The 18630-nt window shown below is 57.4% G+C and overlaps 2 protein-coding genes across 14 annotated transcripts in view; both read right to left on the bottom strand.

Annotated features, from left to right (window-relative positions):
* Positions 1–751: 751 nt before the first annotated feature.
* On the bottom strand, positions 752–4291 carry NKX6-3 (NK6 homeobox 3). The gene is made up of 3 exons (XM_064731132.1): positions 3711–4291; positions 2416–2585; positions 752–2348 (listed from the first exon to the last, which is right to left on the bottom strand). Exons 1-3 carry the CDS (start codon positions 4090–4092, stop codon positions 2118–2120), a joined length of 783 nt encoding a protein of 260 aa, XP_064587202.1. The 5' UTR covers positions 4093–4291; the 3' UTR covers positions 752–2117.
* A 774-nt stretch (positions 4292–5065) lies between these two features.
* Positions 5066–18630, bottom strand: part of ANK1 (ankyrin 1) — a 67505-nt gene continuing 53940 nt past the window's right edge. For 8 of the 13 annotated variants that reach the window (XM_064731066.1, XM_064731065.1, XM_064731069.1 and 5 more), the window contains 12 exons: positions 17940–18065; positions 17740–17859; positions 17463–17547; positions 17167–17241; positions 16213–16344; positions 15270–15416; positions 13192–13747; positions 11325–11583; positions 9433–9516; positions 8689–8856; positions 8311–8436; positions 5066–7197 (listed from right to left, as the gene is read on the bottom strand). In XM_064731066.1, coding sequence (XP_064587136.1) covers positions 8338–8436; positions 8689–8856; positions 9433–9516; positions 11325–11583; positions 13192–13747; positions 15270–15416; positions 16213–16344; positions 17167–17241; positions 17463–17547; positions 17740–17859; positions 17940–18065 — 1851 coding nt within the window. In that variant the 3' untranslated portion in view covers positions 5066–7197; positions 8311–8337. The other 5 variants (XM_064731067.1, XM_064731073.1, XM_064731074.1 and 2 more) reach the window with 5 other exon arrangements.

Here is an 18630-nt window from a genome sequence, read left to right as displayed (position 1 = left end):
AAGCCATAAATAACCGGGGGGGGAGCACTGGGTGGCCCACGGGGTAGGGGCTGCTGGCTCTGGCTGCAGCAGCCGTGCACCCCACTGGGGCCAGGAGCCCTCATATGCATTCTGCCCGGCTGCTGGCATTGATTTGCTATTAGTCTCCACGCACCACCCAGTAGCACATCATTCCCGGAGCTGCTATTAATGGCCTTTTGATAAATAATCACTTGTAAGTCAATAAATTTTTATTAAACAGTGTGGCGCTTTGATTTATGAAAATCCGACGGGGTTTGTCTGCGAGAAAAGCGATGCGGAATTGAAGCGGAGCTGCCATCCATCTGCCTGCCAGCCTGGCCTGCTTGTGCTGCACCTCCTGTGTGCCTCCTGCCTCTGCCCACACGCCCTGAGGCTGCCTGGCACCGGGCACAGCCTGGCAGGGCTGCTGGCTGCTCCCCAGCACTGACGGGCACAGCAGCAATGCTCAAAGTGGGAACCACAAGGAGAATTGTCAGTCCTGCCCACCTGGCTGATCCCAGCGTGGCTCAGCACGGTTTGGGGTCCTGTCTCAACGTGGGATGCACAGGGCAGCCAGGCTGCAGCAGCCATTTGTCACTCTCCCTGGCTACAGCAGGCCCTTTGCCACCTGCTTTATTTGTCTCCCAGCCCTGACGTGGCATCAGACAGGTGTTAAACTACTTAATCACTTTAAAATTGTTTTAATTTTCTGTTTTGTATTGATCTCCACAGCACCAATTAATCAGCTCACTGGACCAGGCAGTTAGTACATTAAAAATTGTCAGCCGAGCTGGGGGCAGCTTAGAAAATGTTAAAAAAATATCCCAGCAGCAGCAGCCCCTCACTTCTCCCACCATGTGGAACCTGCTGCTGCTGAGTGCTGGCTCTGTCCCCAGAGCGATGTGTCCCTTCCTGGTGGCACTGCCACCGTGCTGCCATGGGAGCTCCCTGCCATCCCAAAGCTCCATCAGCTCTGTCCTGGCCCAGCATCCGTCCCATGGAGGCAGAGGGGCTGAGGGGGGAGCATTGTGAGCCCCTCATAATGCAGGGGCTGGACAGGGACCTGAGCAGGGACAGCAGTGCCCTAAGCTCTGCAAAAGTGGCACTGAGCACTCAGAGCTCCTTGCAAAGTGCCCAGAGCCCAGTGAGAGACTGAAAAGGGCTTTAAGCCAAGTGTGAGCCTTGTACAGCAATGATCTGCAGCCCCACACAAGGCTGGTGCTCAGATCCCAGTGGCCCAAGTGTGGACTCAGCCACATTTTGGGTGCTGCCTGCAGCCTCAGGGAGGGGCAGCCCTTCCCCAGCCCCACTCCTGCCCCTCTGCTGCTATCAGTGCCTTATCTGCTATCGATTTCCTTCCAAGACACAGCCCACGTGTTTGCTCACACCTGCCTGGCACTTAGCTGGCTCTTGGCTGAACAACTGCCAAGCTTGTTGTCTGTGCCAGCTGGAGCTCCTTTGGTGTCCTCAGCAGGTAAGGACAGCTGGTACCCACAGCTGGCATGCCACTGGTGAGCTAGAACAGGGGGTGTGCAGCCCCATGTGCACACAAATATCTGAATGTGCAGCCCCCCCTTGCACAGGGGTGCAGCACAGAGCAGGGGGGCACCCAACAGGTTGGCAGGCAAACACACTGGGGCTATTGATGCCACATCAATCCTGCAGCCCCGACAGGTGAATGGGCTCTCACTCACACTGTTAAGATAAATGATATTTATTTGCTGCTAAGAGCTTCCAGTAAGAGGCCCCAGTGAGTGACTTTTGAACCAGCAGCTCTTGCTGCTGGGTCACACCCTGGGAAAATCTCCAGGGCTCCCCTTCTTCTGTGGGCACCTCCTGTGCCACAGGCAGCACCAGACCCTGCCCCATCCATCCTATCCCCAACCCTTCTCTAGCCCAGCCTCACAAGGCCACCCTGGACCACAAAACAAGTGCTGGGACTTGACTGGCACCTTTATTTCATCAATGGCACAGCTGCACCTGCCACTACCAGCGTGCTGCTCCCAGCCCTGTGAGCTCCCCATGCAGCTCCATCCATCCATCCCATCCCATCCCAGCAGCCAGGCAGGGCTCTGTGCTGCTCAGGGGGGTTCAGAGGGGCCAGGCTGTGCCCCTGCTCAGCCGCTGTGAGTGCCCAAGCCCAGCATTGAGAAGGCTGCACGGTGCTTCCTCAGCAGCAGCCGGATCTTCTCGTCATCCGAGTCCGGGTCCAGGGGTTTGTTGTACTCATCGTCCTCGGTCTCGGAGGCCGCCCGCTCTCCGCCAGAGCCCCCCGCCCGCTGCGAGGATGAGGAGGGCTCCAGGGCGCTCTTCTTCCTCCATTTGGTCCGGCGGTTCTGGAACCAGACCTGGCGCCCCAGCTCGGTTAGCGGGCAGCACGCTGCGCGCCCCGACCGCGCAGGACGCCGTACTCACCTTCACCTGGGACTCGGTCATGCCCAGGGAATAGGCCAGCCGTGCCCGCTCCGGACCCGCCAGGTACTTGGTCTGCTCAAATGTCTTCTCCAGAGCAAAGATCTGGTGTCCTGTGAAGGTTGGGCGCGTGTGCTTCTTCTTGTGGATGCTGTCAGCCAGGTGAGCAGGGGCTACAGGACAGGAAGGGAGAAGTGGGTGAGCTCTGGGCAGCCCACCACTCTGGACAACTCTCGGTCCACACTCAGTACCAGAGAATCCTTCCACCCCTGCTCCTCTGCAAATTAAAACTTTATTCCTGCTCCCCTGTCCCAGGAGGGCTGAGCTGCCCACTGTGGAGGTCCCACAGAGGTGGGGTAGGCACCTCCTGCTCAAGGACAGTGCTAAGTGGTTGTGCTCAGAGGGTAAGGACTATCAACAGTGCTTGACCCCAGAGCCATGGTGCAAACACTGTGCCCCCATGTCCCACACCTTGCATGATGCAGGACAGAAGACAGGTATTGGCTCGTGGCTGCCTCACCCATCCGCTCCAAAACCATCACCTGCAAAGGGCTGAAGGGGAGCAGAGCTGCAGGTTCTGAACAGCTGCACGCAACCTCCCACGGGACAGAGGATGCACCCATCCCACCCACCCTGTGGGACAGCAGCAACATTCTGCAATTCCCCTGACAGCTCTCCAGCAGTGCTGCCAGCCTGGGGCTCCTGCTCCTGCCTGTCTCTGCCATGAACCACCCAGGCACTGACCCCCGGTGAGGCTGCTTGAGAATCGGGGAGATCTTGTGAGCCAGAGCGCTCTGCCTGTCCTTGCCAGCTGCGGCTGCCTGGGGGCAAAGAATTGGCTCTAATGACAAATCCTGGCAGGAGTGGGGGCAGTTGGTGCTCTGGCCTCTGCTGTACATGCACGACTGGCTGTGTCCTCCCTCACCCCTTTCTTAGTGAGCTCTCTGTGGCTGTATGAAAGTCAGGAGCCTTATGCTTGTTCATGCAAACCCTCTCCCACTGCCCAGACACTCCCTGGCTCTGGGACACCGCTCCTGTTGCTTTGCTTTTGCAGTTTCCCACTGTGTGAAAGCAGCCACTATTTGCCATTAGAGCCAAAAAGTTCTGTGACCGTTTTGAGGTCCAGCAACTCCAGCACTGGGCTCCTGGGTGAGTCCGCTGACCAACCTCATGCAGGGCAATGGAACAGACACAGCCTGGCCCATTCCCTCGCCTTAGTGCGGTTCTGTAGCACCACGGTGCCATTCCCACGGACCCCCCCGGGCCGCAGCAGCCGCTCCGAGCCCCCCGGTACTTACGGCCGCCGCACTGCCGGCCGCCCCGCCACTCCGGGGCCGCCTCCGCCCAGCAGCTCCGGCCCCTGGGCAGGTACTCGCCCCCGGCCTTGGGGAGGGCGCCCACCTGGGGCCCGTAATAGACGCCCGGCGAGCTCAGTCCGTTCAATCCGCCCGCGTGCGGGTACCCGGGGAGGATGCCGCCGTTCGGCGCCGCCGCGGGCCGGCCGAGGATGTCGGAGATGCCGTGCGGGGTGCCCGCAGCCAGCTGGGCGCCCAGCCCCGGGGGTGCCAGCTTGTAGAAGGAGCTCTGCACTGAGTACTGGCAAACGGGCGCCTTGGCCTCGGGGAAGGCGCCCAGCGAGGGGCCGTTGAGCAGGAAGGTGCCCGGCAGGTTGGCATCCATGGCTGCAGCAGCGAGGCGGCACTCAGAGCCCGTAACCCCGGAGGTGCGACGGCTGGGCCATCACCGCCGGTCTGCGGGCTGTGCAGAGCCCCGGGGTCCGCGGTGAGGCTGGCACGGGGGCTGCAGAGCCCCGGAATCCGCGCTGCCCGTGGGTGAAGTTGGCACGGGGGTCCCGGTGGGTCCCGGTGACCTCGGGGGGCTCCGGCCCCGGCCCCTCAAGTTGGGCTCGGGCAGCGCCAACATTTCTCTGATAAAGACGGGCTCATTAGAATAACGCCCTGCCATTGGCGGCGCGGCTGCGGGCGGCGCGCTGATTGGTCAGGAGTCGGCGGCCGCGCCTCCCATTGGCTGAGCCGGGGCGGCAGCGCCTGATTGGTGAGGTCCAGATAAATGGAGCTTTGAACACAGGCGGCGGCGGGGACAGGACAGGACACGGGACACGAGATATGGGACGGGAATGTGTTGGGATGGGATGGGATGGGATGGGATGGGACACAGGATACGGGACATGACATGACACGGGAATGGGTCGGGATGGATGGGAAGGGACGGGTTGGGATGGGACAGGACGAGATAGGACAGGACGCGGGGATGGGATGGGATGGGATGGGATGGGATGGGATGGGATGGGATGGGATGGGATGGGATGGGATGGGATGGGATGGGATGGGATGGGATGGGATGGGATGGGATGGGATGGGATGGGACGGGACACGACACGGGAATGGGTCTGGATGGATGGGATGGGATGGGATGGGACCCATGGTATGGGGTGGGATGGGACGGGACAGGACAGGACACTTCCCCAATCACCCACCCCGGGAGAGGCCCTTGCAGCCCCTCGGGGGCTCCTGCTCCCTTCAGCTGCCCCAGGAACGGCAGAAATGCGCCCCCCCCGCCCTCCCGGCAAGAAGAACCCAGCCCCGGGCTCTCCATCATCCCCACCTTTGGAAAAGCAGACACGAGACACAGCTTGTGTTGATTTCTTTATTAATTCATATTCTGATAGCTGGTGTACAGGGAAATGATCTATACATCAGGGGGCCTAAGACAGGGAGATCCAAAAGGCTTGTTTCCATACCAATTAAAAAAAGAAAATAAAAGTAATCTTTAAAACTTCTAAAAAGCTTCTAGTGTGCAGACTGCAGCATTCTCTAGGCTCAATGTCGGGTGCAGCCTCCCCCTACCAGCCCTACAAGCAATCTGAGCGCGAAGCAATGTCACTGCAGGTGCCTGGCACGGTTCAGCACAGCACATTCCCTACGGCATACACAAGGCCAAAGCACTGGACCCACACACAACTCTAGGGTGATGCTACGGAGTCAGCTGTTGCAGTGGGCCTAGGGAGGTTACTGTACGCAGCGAGGGTGATGGATGGAGGCTCTGTGCCCGTATGGCTCAGCTTTGGGGCGGGGAGGGGACTGCTTTGCTCTCCAAGGCTGAGCTGGGTCGGTGGCTGGGCTGCAGCGAGGCTTTCGGGGCAGCCAGGGGCTCTCCCAGCAGATTGCACCCACTGAAAGGCAGGGCTGCCCTGCCGAGGCCACCAGCACGCAGCCTGGAGCTGGAGGGGCACTTGTTCTGCACCTGCCCACAGAGAACAGACTCGGGCTCTGCAAAGCAGTGGCCACCTCCAGGAGAAAGAGCAGGGGGTCCCCACATCACTGTGCTACAAAGGGCCAGGTCCCCACTTCAGCTGGGTAAAGGACAGGGGCAGGGACCTGGGAGCAAGTGCCACTACCTTCTCCCTGCTCTCCTGGGCTCAAGTATTACAGCAGGGTCAGCGTCCTGCCCAGCTCTGAGCTGCCTGGGCAGCTCTGCCCAGCACGGCTCTCCTGCTGCTAGAGCAGGAGATCCCACCAGGGCTCAGGCAGATTCCACCTGGAGGAAACGCAGCCACCGGGGCAGCAGCAGCTCCCGTGGCTCTGGGTTTGGTCCCGGGACAGTCGGATCCAGGGCTGTTCACCCCCCTTGCAGGCAGGCCAGGCTCCCTGCAAAGCCCTTGCCTGGGGTGCGTATTGCACAGCTGCTGGCTATTGCTAGCTCCTGGCTCATCTCCTGAGCAGATATTGTGCTGAGTAGAGCTAGGCACAACCCCACGTCGTGGCACGAGCACCTCCTGCTCTCTCTCTCTCTCTGCACATCCTCCCTCGGGCCCCGAGCACCTCAGCGCAGCTGGAGCCAACACAAACTGCTGGCACTGCACCTCTAATCCCCCTCTTCAGGCCAGGAAAGGGGCCAGGCTCAGGCAGAGGGGCACAGGACAGGGGCAGGCTGCTGCCCTCTCGCTCCCACAGCCTTCCTGCTCAAATATTTCCCAAAGGCTTTGCCCACCCTGCAGCCTGAAGAGGTATATGAGAGCAGAGCTGTCAGTGCTTTGTACATACTGCTAGAGTGTCCCTAGGGGTTTGCATAGTATTTATTGGTTCATATACACAAGGCTGATTGCTGTACAGTTTTACACTTTCGACAGAAGCGACGAGCTCAGTGCGCTCTGCCCTGCTGGGAGGCTCTGCACGTGCTGGGGAGAGGAAGGGCAGCCCTGCAGCAGCCCCTCTGTCCCTGCAGCCTCCCCTGGCACCTCCGGCCACTGCTGCCCTCCCCAGAACCCAACACTCACAGGGAGGGATGAGAAGCAAGTCCAGCAGAGGCAGCACAGGCATTTGCAGGGGGGCCAAGCACCTCTCCTTCCACGCTGAGCTGGGCCATGCTGTGCCAGCTTTCCGCCTGCAGCTGGAGCTGGAGCTGGAGCTCACACCTGGGGATGCATCCACGCACGGAGGTGCAATCTCCTTCCTTCTCCTTTTCTTCTGCTCCAGCTCTTGCCTCCCCAAGGAGCTGAGAGCAGGCCCCTGGTGTGTGGTGCTGTCTCTGGGGCAAGGATGGAGGCCCCTCATCTGTTTGAAGAACTGTAGCTCATGCGTCTTGCAGTCAGTCAGTCATGCGGATAGGAGGGTAAGTATATCTCATACAGGAATCATGCCATTAGCCTATAGAAACATGTACAGCCAGCCCTGCTCCCCTCCACTCTCTGCTCTCCTCTCCTCTCTCCTCAGGGATGTGTCAGAACGTGGGTGAAGTTCAGTGGTTTGGTGTTGAGGTGTGATCCTGGGGAGAGAGACACAGAAATGGGGTTACCAGGGATCCATGGTGGCACATCCAGGGTTAATGGTGGATGGGGAGCCCCTTCTGTACACTGTGCTTGTCCCACATGCACCCATGACAAGATCTGGGGGGTGCCAGACAGTGACAGAGCAGCACTAAGTGGCAGGCCTGGAGCTGGGAGCAATGACATGGGTGGCACGGATGGTGCTGCCCCATCTGCACAGAGAAAAATGATAGGAAAATGGTGCAGCTAGGCTCAAATGTGCTGTGCCAAGCACCCTGCCCTCAACCTGGCCTGGTCCCACTCTGCAGGGGGATCAGGGAATGCACAAGCTCATTCTGAGCTCAGTGAGGATCAATGGAAGAAACACCCCAGGTCAAAGGAGGGTGCCCTGTTGTCAGCCCCTACAAGTGTCACATTCCTGCAGCACCTGCCAAGGCCTGCCCCCATCCTGCCCTCAGCAGAATCAATGCTTTCCTCTGCATGGCTGGCAGAGGCAGCAGCTGCATGTCCCACTGCAGTGCTGTGAGCAGAAGGAGCAGCCCCAGCCCCACAAAACCCACCCTGCATCTCACCCACAGCTCTGCCAGGGCTCAGCTGCACCCCTTGGGAAGGGGCACACCAAAGGGCACAACGAGGGCTGCTCTCATCTGCCACAAGGCTGCACACTCAGTGCTCATGCATGAAGGGGGAAGTTCTGCTCACACCCCATGCAAATGCAATGTAGTCCCTGGACAAAGACCATCCCTCAAGTCCCTGTAGTGACTTGGACAAAGACCATCCCTGTGTCTGTAGCCCAGGAATAACAACTCTGTGACCCTGTCACTGGGGACCATCTCAGTGTGCTGCCACTGCAGGAGCAGCCCTTGGCACTGTGGCTGCATTGGGGTGCAGTGTACACAGCTGGCTGCAGCATCACTGCAGACCAGGGCACCCTGTGCCCACAGCGCCAGGGCACACTGCTGCCCACCCTCAGTGCTTTTCTGTGGCACAGCAAACCCTCAGTGCCCCCAAGAGCTGGGCACTGCCCCACCACCATTCCCCCAGGAGAATGTGCACGACCAGCGGCTCAGTGCAGGCAGGCAGGACAGAAGGAAGAGCAAAGGCAGGGTTACCTCAAAAAAGAGGCCATTTGAGGGGGGTCACTGCTTCCCCCTTTTCAGGCTGGCTCGTTTCACTATCTGAGCCCCCATCCTGCCCCCAGAGACCTCTGGCTTCGGGACACGCACTCGCACCTCCTCCTGAGGGAGCCGAAGGGGCAGGGAGCAGGACATCACCCAGACAGACAGACAGACAGACACAGAGAAAAGGACAGGAAAGGAAAGGCAGAGTCAGTTGGCAGGCAGAAAACACCGAGCAAGAAGATTGGCACAGTGGGCATGATTTGCTTTAGAAATCTTAGAGGGGAAACAGGAGAGGAAGCAGGAAGGACAGAGGGTGACATTGACCCTGCAGAGCCCTGCAGAAACCCAGGGCTGTGAGCCACGCCGTACCTTGGCGCCCAGACCATCCCGGTGCAGGATGGAGTATTTCATGAAGTGATCCTCGTCAGCCTCCAGGTCCGGGTGCTCCTGCAGGGAGCCCTCCAGGATCAGCTCCTCCTGCTCCTGCCTGTCACCCATGTCACCAGGGCCCAGCTGGCGCACCACCTTCCGGATAATCTGTGGGGACCCGCACGGAGCTGGGTGTCACAGCCAGCCCCGGGGCACCAGCAGCCCCTGCTCACCCTGCCCGCGGTGTGAGAGAGCTGGAGAAATGCCGCGAGTGTAACCCAAGACAGCGGCACAGCAATCAATGCCCTACATGGGCTGCAGGGTGCAGGGGAAAGGGAAAGGCTGCAGGGGAGAAGGGAAAGGCTGGAGGGTGGAAGGGAGAAGGAAAGGCTGGAGGGGAGAAGGGAGAAGGAAAGGCTGGAGGGGAGAAGGGAAAGGCTGGAGGGGAGAAGGGAAAGGTGCAGGGCTGGAGGGGAGAAGGGAAAGGTGCAGGGCTGGAAGGGAGAAGGGAAAGGCTGGAGGGGAGAAGGGAAAGGCTGCAGGGTGGAGAGGAGAAGAGACAGGCTGGAAGGGAGAAGGGAAAGGCTACAGGGGAGAAGGGAAAGGCTGCAGGGTGAAGGGGAGAAGGGAAAGGCTGGAAGGGAGAAGGGAAAGGCTACAGGGGAGAAAGGAAAGGCTGCAGGGTGAAGGGGAGAAGGGAAAGGCATACCCATACCCATACCCATACCCTGATCACTCACTCACCTTCTTGGTGATGATATTGCCTTGATCGTCCGTGAACTGCTCCTCAGTCACCTGCTCTCCAGGCAGATGAAGGGCTTCATTCCCCTGCGGGAACAGGAACGGGGAGATCAGGGCTTGTGAAGGCGGTGACAGGAGTGGTTTACCTGGCAGGACAGCACACCTGACATGCACCCCATCCATCCCTGCTTTCCTCTGCATCTGCCCGGGGCTGCTCTCTCCGCTCCCGTTACCTTCAGCAGGACCCTCCGGCGGACCACCCTGGCGGAGAGAGCCTCCTCATCATCCGCCAGCCCCTGGCTCTCGCCGAGCTCCTTGTCCAGCTCGCGGTGGGCGTGCTTGAGCAGGAAGCGCACCGAGCCGCGGACGATGTGCATCACGTTCTGGCAGCTGACCAGCAGGAAGGCCAGCAGCACCAGAGCGATCAGCAGCTGGGCCAGGAAAGCCCACATGGTGCCCGCTACGGCGGTCAGAGCCCGGCCATGCCGCCTGCCCGAGGCTCCCGGTGGGCGGCGAGAAGGGAGCGGGCAGGGGGAGCGTCCTGGGCGGTCACATGTGGATGGGAGTGCCCGGACAGGGAGAGCCGGACTGATCTGTCCCTGTTCTCTGTCACCCGGCCAGGCACTGAGCAGGACAGAGCTGTCCCATAGCCAGGCGGAGAGCAGGACAGATCTGTCCCTCTGCTCTGTCACCCTGCCCAACATCCTGTCCCCAGTGGGCAGGACAGAGCTGTCCCTCTGTCACCCTGCCCAACAGCCTGTGCCATGGCCAGGGAGAGCAGGACAGATCTGTCCCTCTGTCAGCTTTTCCAACAGCCTGTCCCATGGCCAGGGAGAGCAGGACAGATCTGTGCCTCTTCTCTGTCCCCCTGACTCTATGGCAGTGAGCAGAACAGACCTGTCCCTCTGTCAGCTTGCACAACAGCCTGTCCCATGGCCAGGAGAGCAGGACAGATCTGTCCCTCTTTTCTATCAGCTTGTCCAACAGCCTGTCCCATGGCCAGGCAGAAAGCACGACATATCTGTCCTTTTTCCCCGTCAGCTTTTCCAACAGCCTGTCCCCTTGACTATGGCAGTGAGCAGGACAGATCTGTCCCTCTGTCACCCTGCCCAAAGCTTGTCCCAAGCCAGGCAGTGAGCAGACAGATCTGTCCCTCTGTCAGCTTTTCCAACAGCCTGTCCCATACCCAGTCAGAGAGCAGGAAAGATCTGTCCCTGTTCTCTGTCCCCCTGACTATGGCAGTGAGCAGAACAGACCTGTCCCTCTGCTCTGTCACCCAGCCTGTCCCATGGACAGGGAGAGCACGACAGATTTGTCCCTGTTCTCTGTCCCCCTGACTATGGTAGTGAGCAGGGCAGATCTGTCCCTTTCTCTGTTACCCTGCCCAACATCCTGTCCCCATGACTATGGTGGGCAGTCCTCCATCACAGGATAAATGAAGCCCAGGGTGTTGGGGTGTCATTGGAATCACACCTGTCTCAGGTGACCCAGAGCTGAGCAGCCACTCCAAGTGTGGCCATGTGTGCCCTGGCTGGGGAAAGGTGCTCCCCCTCACCTTGTACCTGCTGGCTCTGTGTGCCCCTGGCATCCAGCCCACCACCCAGCCTGGCCCCGAGATTATTTCTGGCTCCAGCAGGCTGCTGGGCTGCCAGCCAGGGCAGATCCTCAGTAAGGAACGGCTCTGGGAGGGTGACTGGGTTATAAACGGAGAGCAAGAGCTCAGGTGTCAAGCCCAGCAGGCTATTCTGGGCTGAGAGGCACCCCAAAGGGCAGGAAGTATTCCAGGGGAGCTGAGGAGGTCTGCTGTCACCTGGTCTGCCTGACAGGGCTCCAGCAAGGGCTGTCCATGGGGTCACACCTTCCTGCAGGGCTGACTCCCCTGCTCCTGCTCTCACCTGCCCAAAGAAGCGGCTCTGGGGCTCCTCCTGCCAGCCGCCCGTGGGGTGCTGGGGCTGCCACTCGCTGTCCTCGGCAGAGCTGACCCTCAGCAGCTCCGTGGGTGCCACCAGGACCTGCCCTTGCTGCTGGCCCTGCGCCCCGGAGGCTGTGCTGTGCGTTGGGAGCAGCCTTCGGGTGACTCCCTCCTGCCAGGAGCCCGCTGTCAGGTCCTGTAGGCAGGAGATAAAGGAGCCTTCTGCATTCCAGTCCCTCAGCCTGGGCACCAGAGAGGGACAGGGACAGGGAGAGAGAGACAGAGAGAGAGAGGGGCAAGTCAGCTTTGCACGGAGTGCTGCACCGTGAGCAGCAGCCGAGCTCGGGCAGGCACCACCTGCATCACACCTGCACCCCACGGGCACACCAGCATCACACCTGCACCACACCTGCACCCCACAGGCACACCTGCACCCCACCTGTACCCCACGGGCACTGCTGGGCACCCCAGAGGCACCACCTGCACCTGGCAGAAGCAGCACAAGGCACGCAGATGCACAAAAGGCACAGGCCACCTCCATGCCATGCTCCCTGCCCATCCCACGGCCTCACAGCTTGGTGGCCTGTCGCAGACATCTTTTCATGAAAAATCCTCTCCTTTAGGATTTTTCCTCCTGAGAAGCTGAGAGGCCTCAGGGACAAAATGTAAACAATGGTTATCTGCTGCTGTGGAATGCAACAGGTGCATCTGGGATTGGTCTCATATGGTTGTTTCTAATTAATGGCCAATCACAGTCAGCTGGCTCAGACAGAGAGCCGAGCCACAAACCTTTGTTATCATTCCTATTCTATTCTATTCTATTCTATTCTATTCTATTCTATTCTATTCTATTCTATTCTATTCTATTCTATTCTATTCTTAGCTAGCCTTCTGATGAAACTTTTTCTTCTATTCTTTTAGTATAGTTTTAGTGTAATATATATCATAAAATAATAAATCAGCCTGCTGAAACATGGAGTCAGATCCTCCTCTCTCACCTCATCTGTAAATCCCTGTGAACACAGTCACAGTGGCCAGGGGCTGAGGCAAGAGCATGCTGTGCTCTCGTGATCCAGTGTGGTCTAGCTCTAATTCTAATGTGGTCTAATGCTGTGGGGCATTTCTGGGTGCTGCCAAGGACTTCATGGGTCCAGTGCCACTGGGAATGTGATGTCACCCTGAATTTTTAAGATTTTCTAAGCCTTCTGATGCTCACATTCTCATAACGAACTTTCTCACACACTTTCTGTAAATAACTCATTGTTTTGCATTCCTTTATGGAGGAGGAGGAATCTGATGGGCTGTTGGTTTGTCCAGTGTCATTGGAGAGGTGGCACTGTCACCTTCCAATCCACTGTCACCTTTCTCTAAATATCTCATTGTTTTGCATTCTTTTATACAGGAGGAGAAATTTGATGGATTGTTGGTTTGTCCGGTGTCATTAGAGAGGTGGCACTGTCACCCTCCAACCCACTGCAACTTTTGGAAAACTATAAATGTTGGGAAATAAACTTCCCTTTTTCCTTCACCTTGAGAGCAGTGGTGTGTGTGCTCGTGTTCTTTCATGTCCTACAGTGACAATGTGGGAGGAGGCAGCCCAGGTTAGGGTCAGCTCTCCTAAGTACACCCTCCATGCAGGGCCTGGCTGACTGGGGCTCTCTTCCAGAGCATTTCCAGAGAGGAATGAGGCCCAGCCATGGTTCTGTGCACTGCAGATGCCTGGGCTGCAGAGCTGGAGAGCAGCAGGGAAGCAAGCAAAGCAGGGAGATCATTGCAGCTGGCCCAGCACAGGGCAGTAGCTGGCAAAGCAGTTTTGTGCTCCCCTGGCACGCTCACCCAGGCTGCAGTACCTGTCTGCACTCTTCTCCACTTCATGGCTAAAGGTGGGTGATGTCAAGATCCTGGTTTGCACCTTCTCCTGAACTGAAACAAAAGAGACTTCACTCTCCGGGTCCTGCTCCCCAGTCCCTGCTTGATGATGATCACCAGATGGCATCTTCCCCTCTGGCCTCTGCCCCTCCTCCTGCTCTAGGAGGTCAATCAGCCCATTCATGGCATCTGAGTCCACTGTGTCATCCTCAACCAGGTCCATGGAGCCCATGTGGTCTGGGCCATGAGCATCTGCCAGGAGCTGCCCTGGGAAGCGTCCTTCGCTCGTGGCATCCGAGTCCTCCGCCTTGCTGCACTCCAGAGAGGAGTCCTCAGCAGTCACCAGCGAGGGGGTGAGCCCCGAGGACCACACCTGCATGTCGGACATCTCCATCAGGGCATCCTGCTCAGTGGCAGCCATGGGGATAGCATCCATGATGGCCACCTCATTCCAGTACTGGTCGGCACGCAGCGGGGATGGCAGTGTGTAATGCAGGGAGGCAGGGGACAGCAGCTCGTCCTGCAGCGAAGCGTAACCTAAATGGGCAGACAGAGGCATCATCATGTCCAGCAGCCGCCCTCAGGCACGCACAAGCACAGTGGGGGCAAAAAGGGACACAGCTTTCGGGAGGGATGGCAGCCCCAAGGACAGCGATGGGCATGCCCCAGCCCCAGGGCCAGGCTGAGCGGGGCTGCGCTCACAGCAGAGCTCACAGGGTCCCTGCAGATGCTGCCATGCCTCCCTTCACATCCTGGGGCTGCTTTGGGCAGGTCCTGGGGCTGCCTCCTCCCCGTGAGGAGGGCTGGCCTGGTGTTCACACGGTTCTCCATCCGCACTGCAGGACACAGTGCCCTCTTTGCTACCCTGCTCCATCAGACCCCCTGGCCCCTGCCCACAGCCCTCATCCAGCACCAGCTGGCCATTAGCCTCGAGTAGGCATCGACTCTCAAAGCCAAACACTCCACACAGCACAGAGGAGCAGGTTGGAAGGACCATGAGCAGAGAAGGATGGCCCCAGAGCATGCCATGCATCCCCAAGGCCCTGCAGAAGGCAGCCAGGGCCTCACAACCCCGCTGGTGTCTGCAGGGCCACAAACCATTGCCATGTCTCATGCCCAGGGCCATGTGCACAGCACTACACAAACCACAACCAAGCCAGGCACTCCCACCCATGCAGGTGGCTCTGCTCAGCCTTTTCCAGCTTTGAGCCACTTTTTCACCCCTGGATTTCAGCAGAGAAGCTGTTCTGCTGCCCAGGGAGTGCCAGCCACAGCCAAGGCACAGGAAGGGCACCTCACCCATGGGCAGGGGCATGCAGAGCAGTGCCAGCAGGGCAAGGAGCTTGGCATTGTGCAGAAGAAGGCCTGGGATGGCTGCCTGCAAGCGTGGCAGCTGTCAGAGGGGCAGTCCCTGGTGCCATGCAGTCGCTGGATGCGGCTCCCAGAGGGCTTAGCTGAGGTGGAGACAGTGGAGACAGGCAGTGGAGGATGAGAGAAGGAGAGGCCAGGATGAGCTCAGAGGAGAAAGATGAAAAGAAGTGACCCACAGGAGGAGTGCCCGCACCTGGCAGCGCTAGGTGGCATGTTTGAGAAAACAGAACAAGGGGAGAGACAGAGAGGGAGAGAGCCATGAGCCGGCGCTGCAGGGCCGCAGTGCAGGGCTGCAGCAGCACAAAGCCCTGCCCGTGTCTGCTGTGCTGGCTCCCCAGCAGCATGTGCCACAGCCCGCTCTGGCTGTGTCCCCACATCCAGGCCCCCTCTGCCTGGCACCCACCACCAGGGCTCAGTGAGCTCCACTGACCAGCCAGAGACACCTCTCACCTCTCATGTGGGATGAGGAGCACATCTCAACCCCAGCTGGGGAGTTCCTGAGAAAGCAGCATGGCAGAGCCAAGCTTTCTGCAGCACCCGCCCCACTGAAGAGGCCGCATCTGCCAGCAAAGTGCCCACTCACTCCTCAGTGGGTGCAGCCTGCTCAGGCAAGACCCCAGCCCCAATCTCTGCACAGACTGTGCCCCCAGGGCCCTCCTGCGTTCCCCTGGCAGAAGATGGGGCTCACCATTCATCTGGGACGGGGAGAGGGAGTAATCCCTGTCCGAGTAGCGCCAGCTCCCCTTGAGGCTGCGGCTCTGCCGGCCCGAGCCCTCCAGCATGTTGACGATCTCGCTGCGGTCGATGTTCCTCAGCGCCGTGTACAGGTTCTCAACTGCAGGGGAAAAGGTGGTTGTCACTTGGGGAGCGTGAAAAATGCATGTGTTTTATGATTGGCTTTTGCAAATATTAAAATGAATATTGTATGTGTTGTGTTGGAAAGTGTTGCTGTGTTAATTCTCTTAAGCGCTGTGTTAAATATAGTTTTAGGTTGTAAAAATTGGCATAATAGAAATGATGCTATGTAGGATACATTTTTAAAAGAAAGGACTTGCAGTGAGATAGCAGCCACAGGACACCTGAATCTTTCAGAGAAAAAGAATTTATTGCTCTCTTATCAGAAGAAAGGAACTTCTTCCCGCCTCGAAGGCGCTGTTAAGATTCAGAGGAAGAAGCTGAGGATGACCAGACAGAATCCTGTGTTTGAATGGAATTTATGCATCATGTATGAGGTGCATAAATATGCAACAGGATGTTGTTTTTAAGGGTTAATCCTCTGTTAACGTGGGTCCTTTTTCGGGCTTATTTTGCCCAGAAAAAGGCACCCAAACGTCCATAACTCTCTGTTTCTATTGTTTCATATTGTCCTAATCCAAATTGTCCAAATTATTATTACTCTAATTGTATTACTATTTTTATAACCATTTCATTACTACTAAACTTTTAAAATTGTAAAAACAAGCCATTGGCGTTTTTCACAGGGAGGCACAGCCATGCCCCAGACACCCTCCAGGTGGGCAGGGAAGGCAGGTATGCATGGACCACCACTGCAAAGGCAGCCAGGGGTCCTTGGAGATGCACACAGTGCCCTGCCACCCCTGTGCCTGTGGAAGGGCACCACAGCTACTCACTCTTGACGTTCTTGCCCTCACGGCTGGCCCAGAGGTTGAGTAAGGCGATGCTCTGCTCCAGGAGGGAGTTGGGGTTCTCCACACGTATCCTGTTGATGTCGTCCACGCCGAACTGCAGCTCACGCGCCAGCTCTGGGGAAAACACTGGTCAGTATCACACCTTATAACCCATCACCAGGCTGGGGATGCTGTGAATGGCTCAGCCAGTGAGGAAGCAGTGCAGAGACCTCTGTTCCATACAGCTGAACATGCAGGAGCTGGGATGGGGCAAGGGTTGAAGCCCCCTTGCTGTGATTAGCTCAGGAGGGTCTCATGCTAAAAACTGTGGGCTCGTTGGATGTGTGGCTGCAATAAAGAGCTGTACAAGTCATGACAAAGCCCTAGCCTGGTAGCCATGCATGAGAATATGTGCAGAACCACAGGAAGGTTCATTTCAGTGCCCTGGAATGCTCACAGCTGGGGTGCCCTGTCACAGACATCTTTTATGAAAAATCCTTTCCTTAGGATTTTTCCTTCTGAGAAGCTGAGAGGCCTCAGGAACAAAATGTAAACATTGATTATCTGCTGCTGTGTAATGCAACAGGTGCATCTGTGATTGGTCTCATGTTGAATGTTTGTAATTAATGGCTAATCACAGCCCAGCTGGCTCGGACAGAGAATCCAAGCCACAAACCTTTGTTATCATTCTTTTCTATTCTTAGCTTAGCTAGCCTTCTGATGAAACCTTTTCTTCTATTCTTTTAGTATAGTTTTAATGTAATATATATCATAAAATAATAAATCAAGCCTTCTGAAACATGGAGTCAGATCCTCATCTCTTCCCTCATCTGAAAACCCCTGAACACTGTCACAGGGCACTGCAAAGCAGCCACTTCCAGCACACTTCCAGCCTCTTTAAGTGCCAGCTTTCCCAGCAGTGCTGTGCATCCCCAGAACCCTCAGGTGTGCACTCACCAGCCCAGCTGAGGCCCAGCTGCTCTGCTATGTCAACCATCTTCTGGTCTGCCTTGTCTGTGCTGCTCAGAGAGCCTGGAAGGGGAGAAGGAGTCACAGTCACAGCTCAGCTGCACAGGGCCCTGCAGCAGAGCAGTGAGGGGAATGGGTGCTGGCCCTGGGGGTCACACAGACCCTGCAGGCAGCACCAAGGGAACCTCCAGGGCAAGGGGAGTTGCTGTGAGTGCAACTACGACAGGATCATCCCGGCTTTGCAGGTGGTGAGTGGGCTGGGATGCTCCCAGCAGGCTGCATACCAAAACTGGTCTCACTTAGGATGCTGTATCGCTCCCGCAGGGACAATGGGGTCAGTGTCCTCCTTCGCTCCTCACTGCCACTTCCCTGTGAAGGTGGTGACAAACCAAGGGGTCAGCTTGAAGAGAGGGCAGCAGCTCTGCCCTGACACGGCTGCTTCTCCATCACCTCCTGAGTGGCCTGGCATGGCCACATGTAGCAGGTGAGGACACCAAGGGCTGTCCCCTGCGCTTGGAGAAGGGATGGGCCCAACCAGAGTGCCAAAGGCCCTGCACTGACCTTGCTGCAGGGTGGGATGGTGATGTTCAGGTGGCAGAGCACGTGCTGCAGGTCCTCGTATTTCATGGCCTTACGCAGGAAGGACAGGGAGCCACTGGCTTCCCTGCTGCTGTCCCTGACCTGAGTGCAGAGCCCAGTTAGGTGCTTTGGTACCAGCCAAGGGCCCTAACTGCTTGCCCAGCCTCATAGCCTGGCGTTACCTTGATGGGAATGACGAGACGGTTCTCGCGGAAGGACTGGAAGAGGAAGGTGCGGGGCTGAGCTGCCTTCTTGACAGGCACCAGGTTCCCTGAGAGTTCCACGTGCAAAGGCATTCCCTCCACCACCTGGCCAGAGCAGAAAACATCCTCAGAGCCTGTGCAGAGCTGCTTCAGGGCAGGTAACCTTGACTCTCCCAGCCAGGCCAGGGCCAGCCCCTTCCACTGGTATCAGTCTCTGTCTCACACATATTTTATGAAAAATCCTTTCCTTAGGAATTTTTTCTCCTGAGAAGCTGAGAAGCCTCAGGAACAAAATGTAAACAATGGTTATCTGCTGCTGTGGAATGCAACAGGTGCATCTGTGATTGGTCTCATGTGGTTGTTTCTAATTAATGGCCAATCACAGTCCAGCTGGCTCAGACTCTCTGTCTGAGACACAAGCTTTTGTTACCATTCATTTCTTTTCTATTCTTAGCTAGCCTTCTGATGAAATCCTTTCTTCTATTCTTTTAATGTAATAAAAGAATAAAAGTATAGTTTTAATGTAATATATATAATAAAATAATAAATCAAGCCTTCTAAAACATGGAGTCAGATCCTCATCTCTTCCCTCATCCTCGGACCCCTGCGAACTCTGTCACAAATCTCCCCTCACTTTGTTGTCCCTCTCCCCTCCACACACGCTGCTGAG

This window comes from Zonotrichia leucophrys, chromosome 22 (assembly GCF_028769735.1).
Source record: "Zonotrichia leucophrys gambelii isolate GWCS_2022_RI chromosome 22, RI_Zleu_2.0, whole genome shotgun sequence".
NCBI lineage: Eukaryota > Metazoa > Chordata > Aves > Passeriformes > Passerellidae > Zonotrichia > Zonotrichia leucophrys.
The sequence above is the reverse complement of the archived record's forward strand: the minus strand, read 5'-3'. Positions and strand labels throughout refer to the sequence as shown.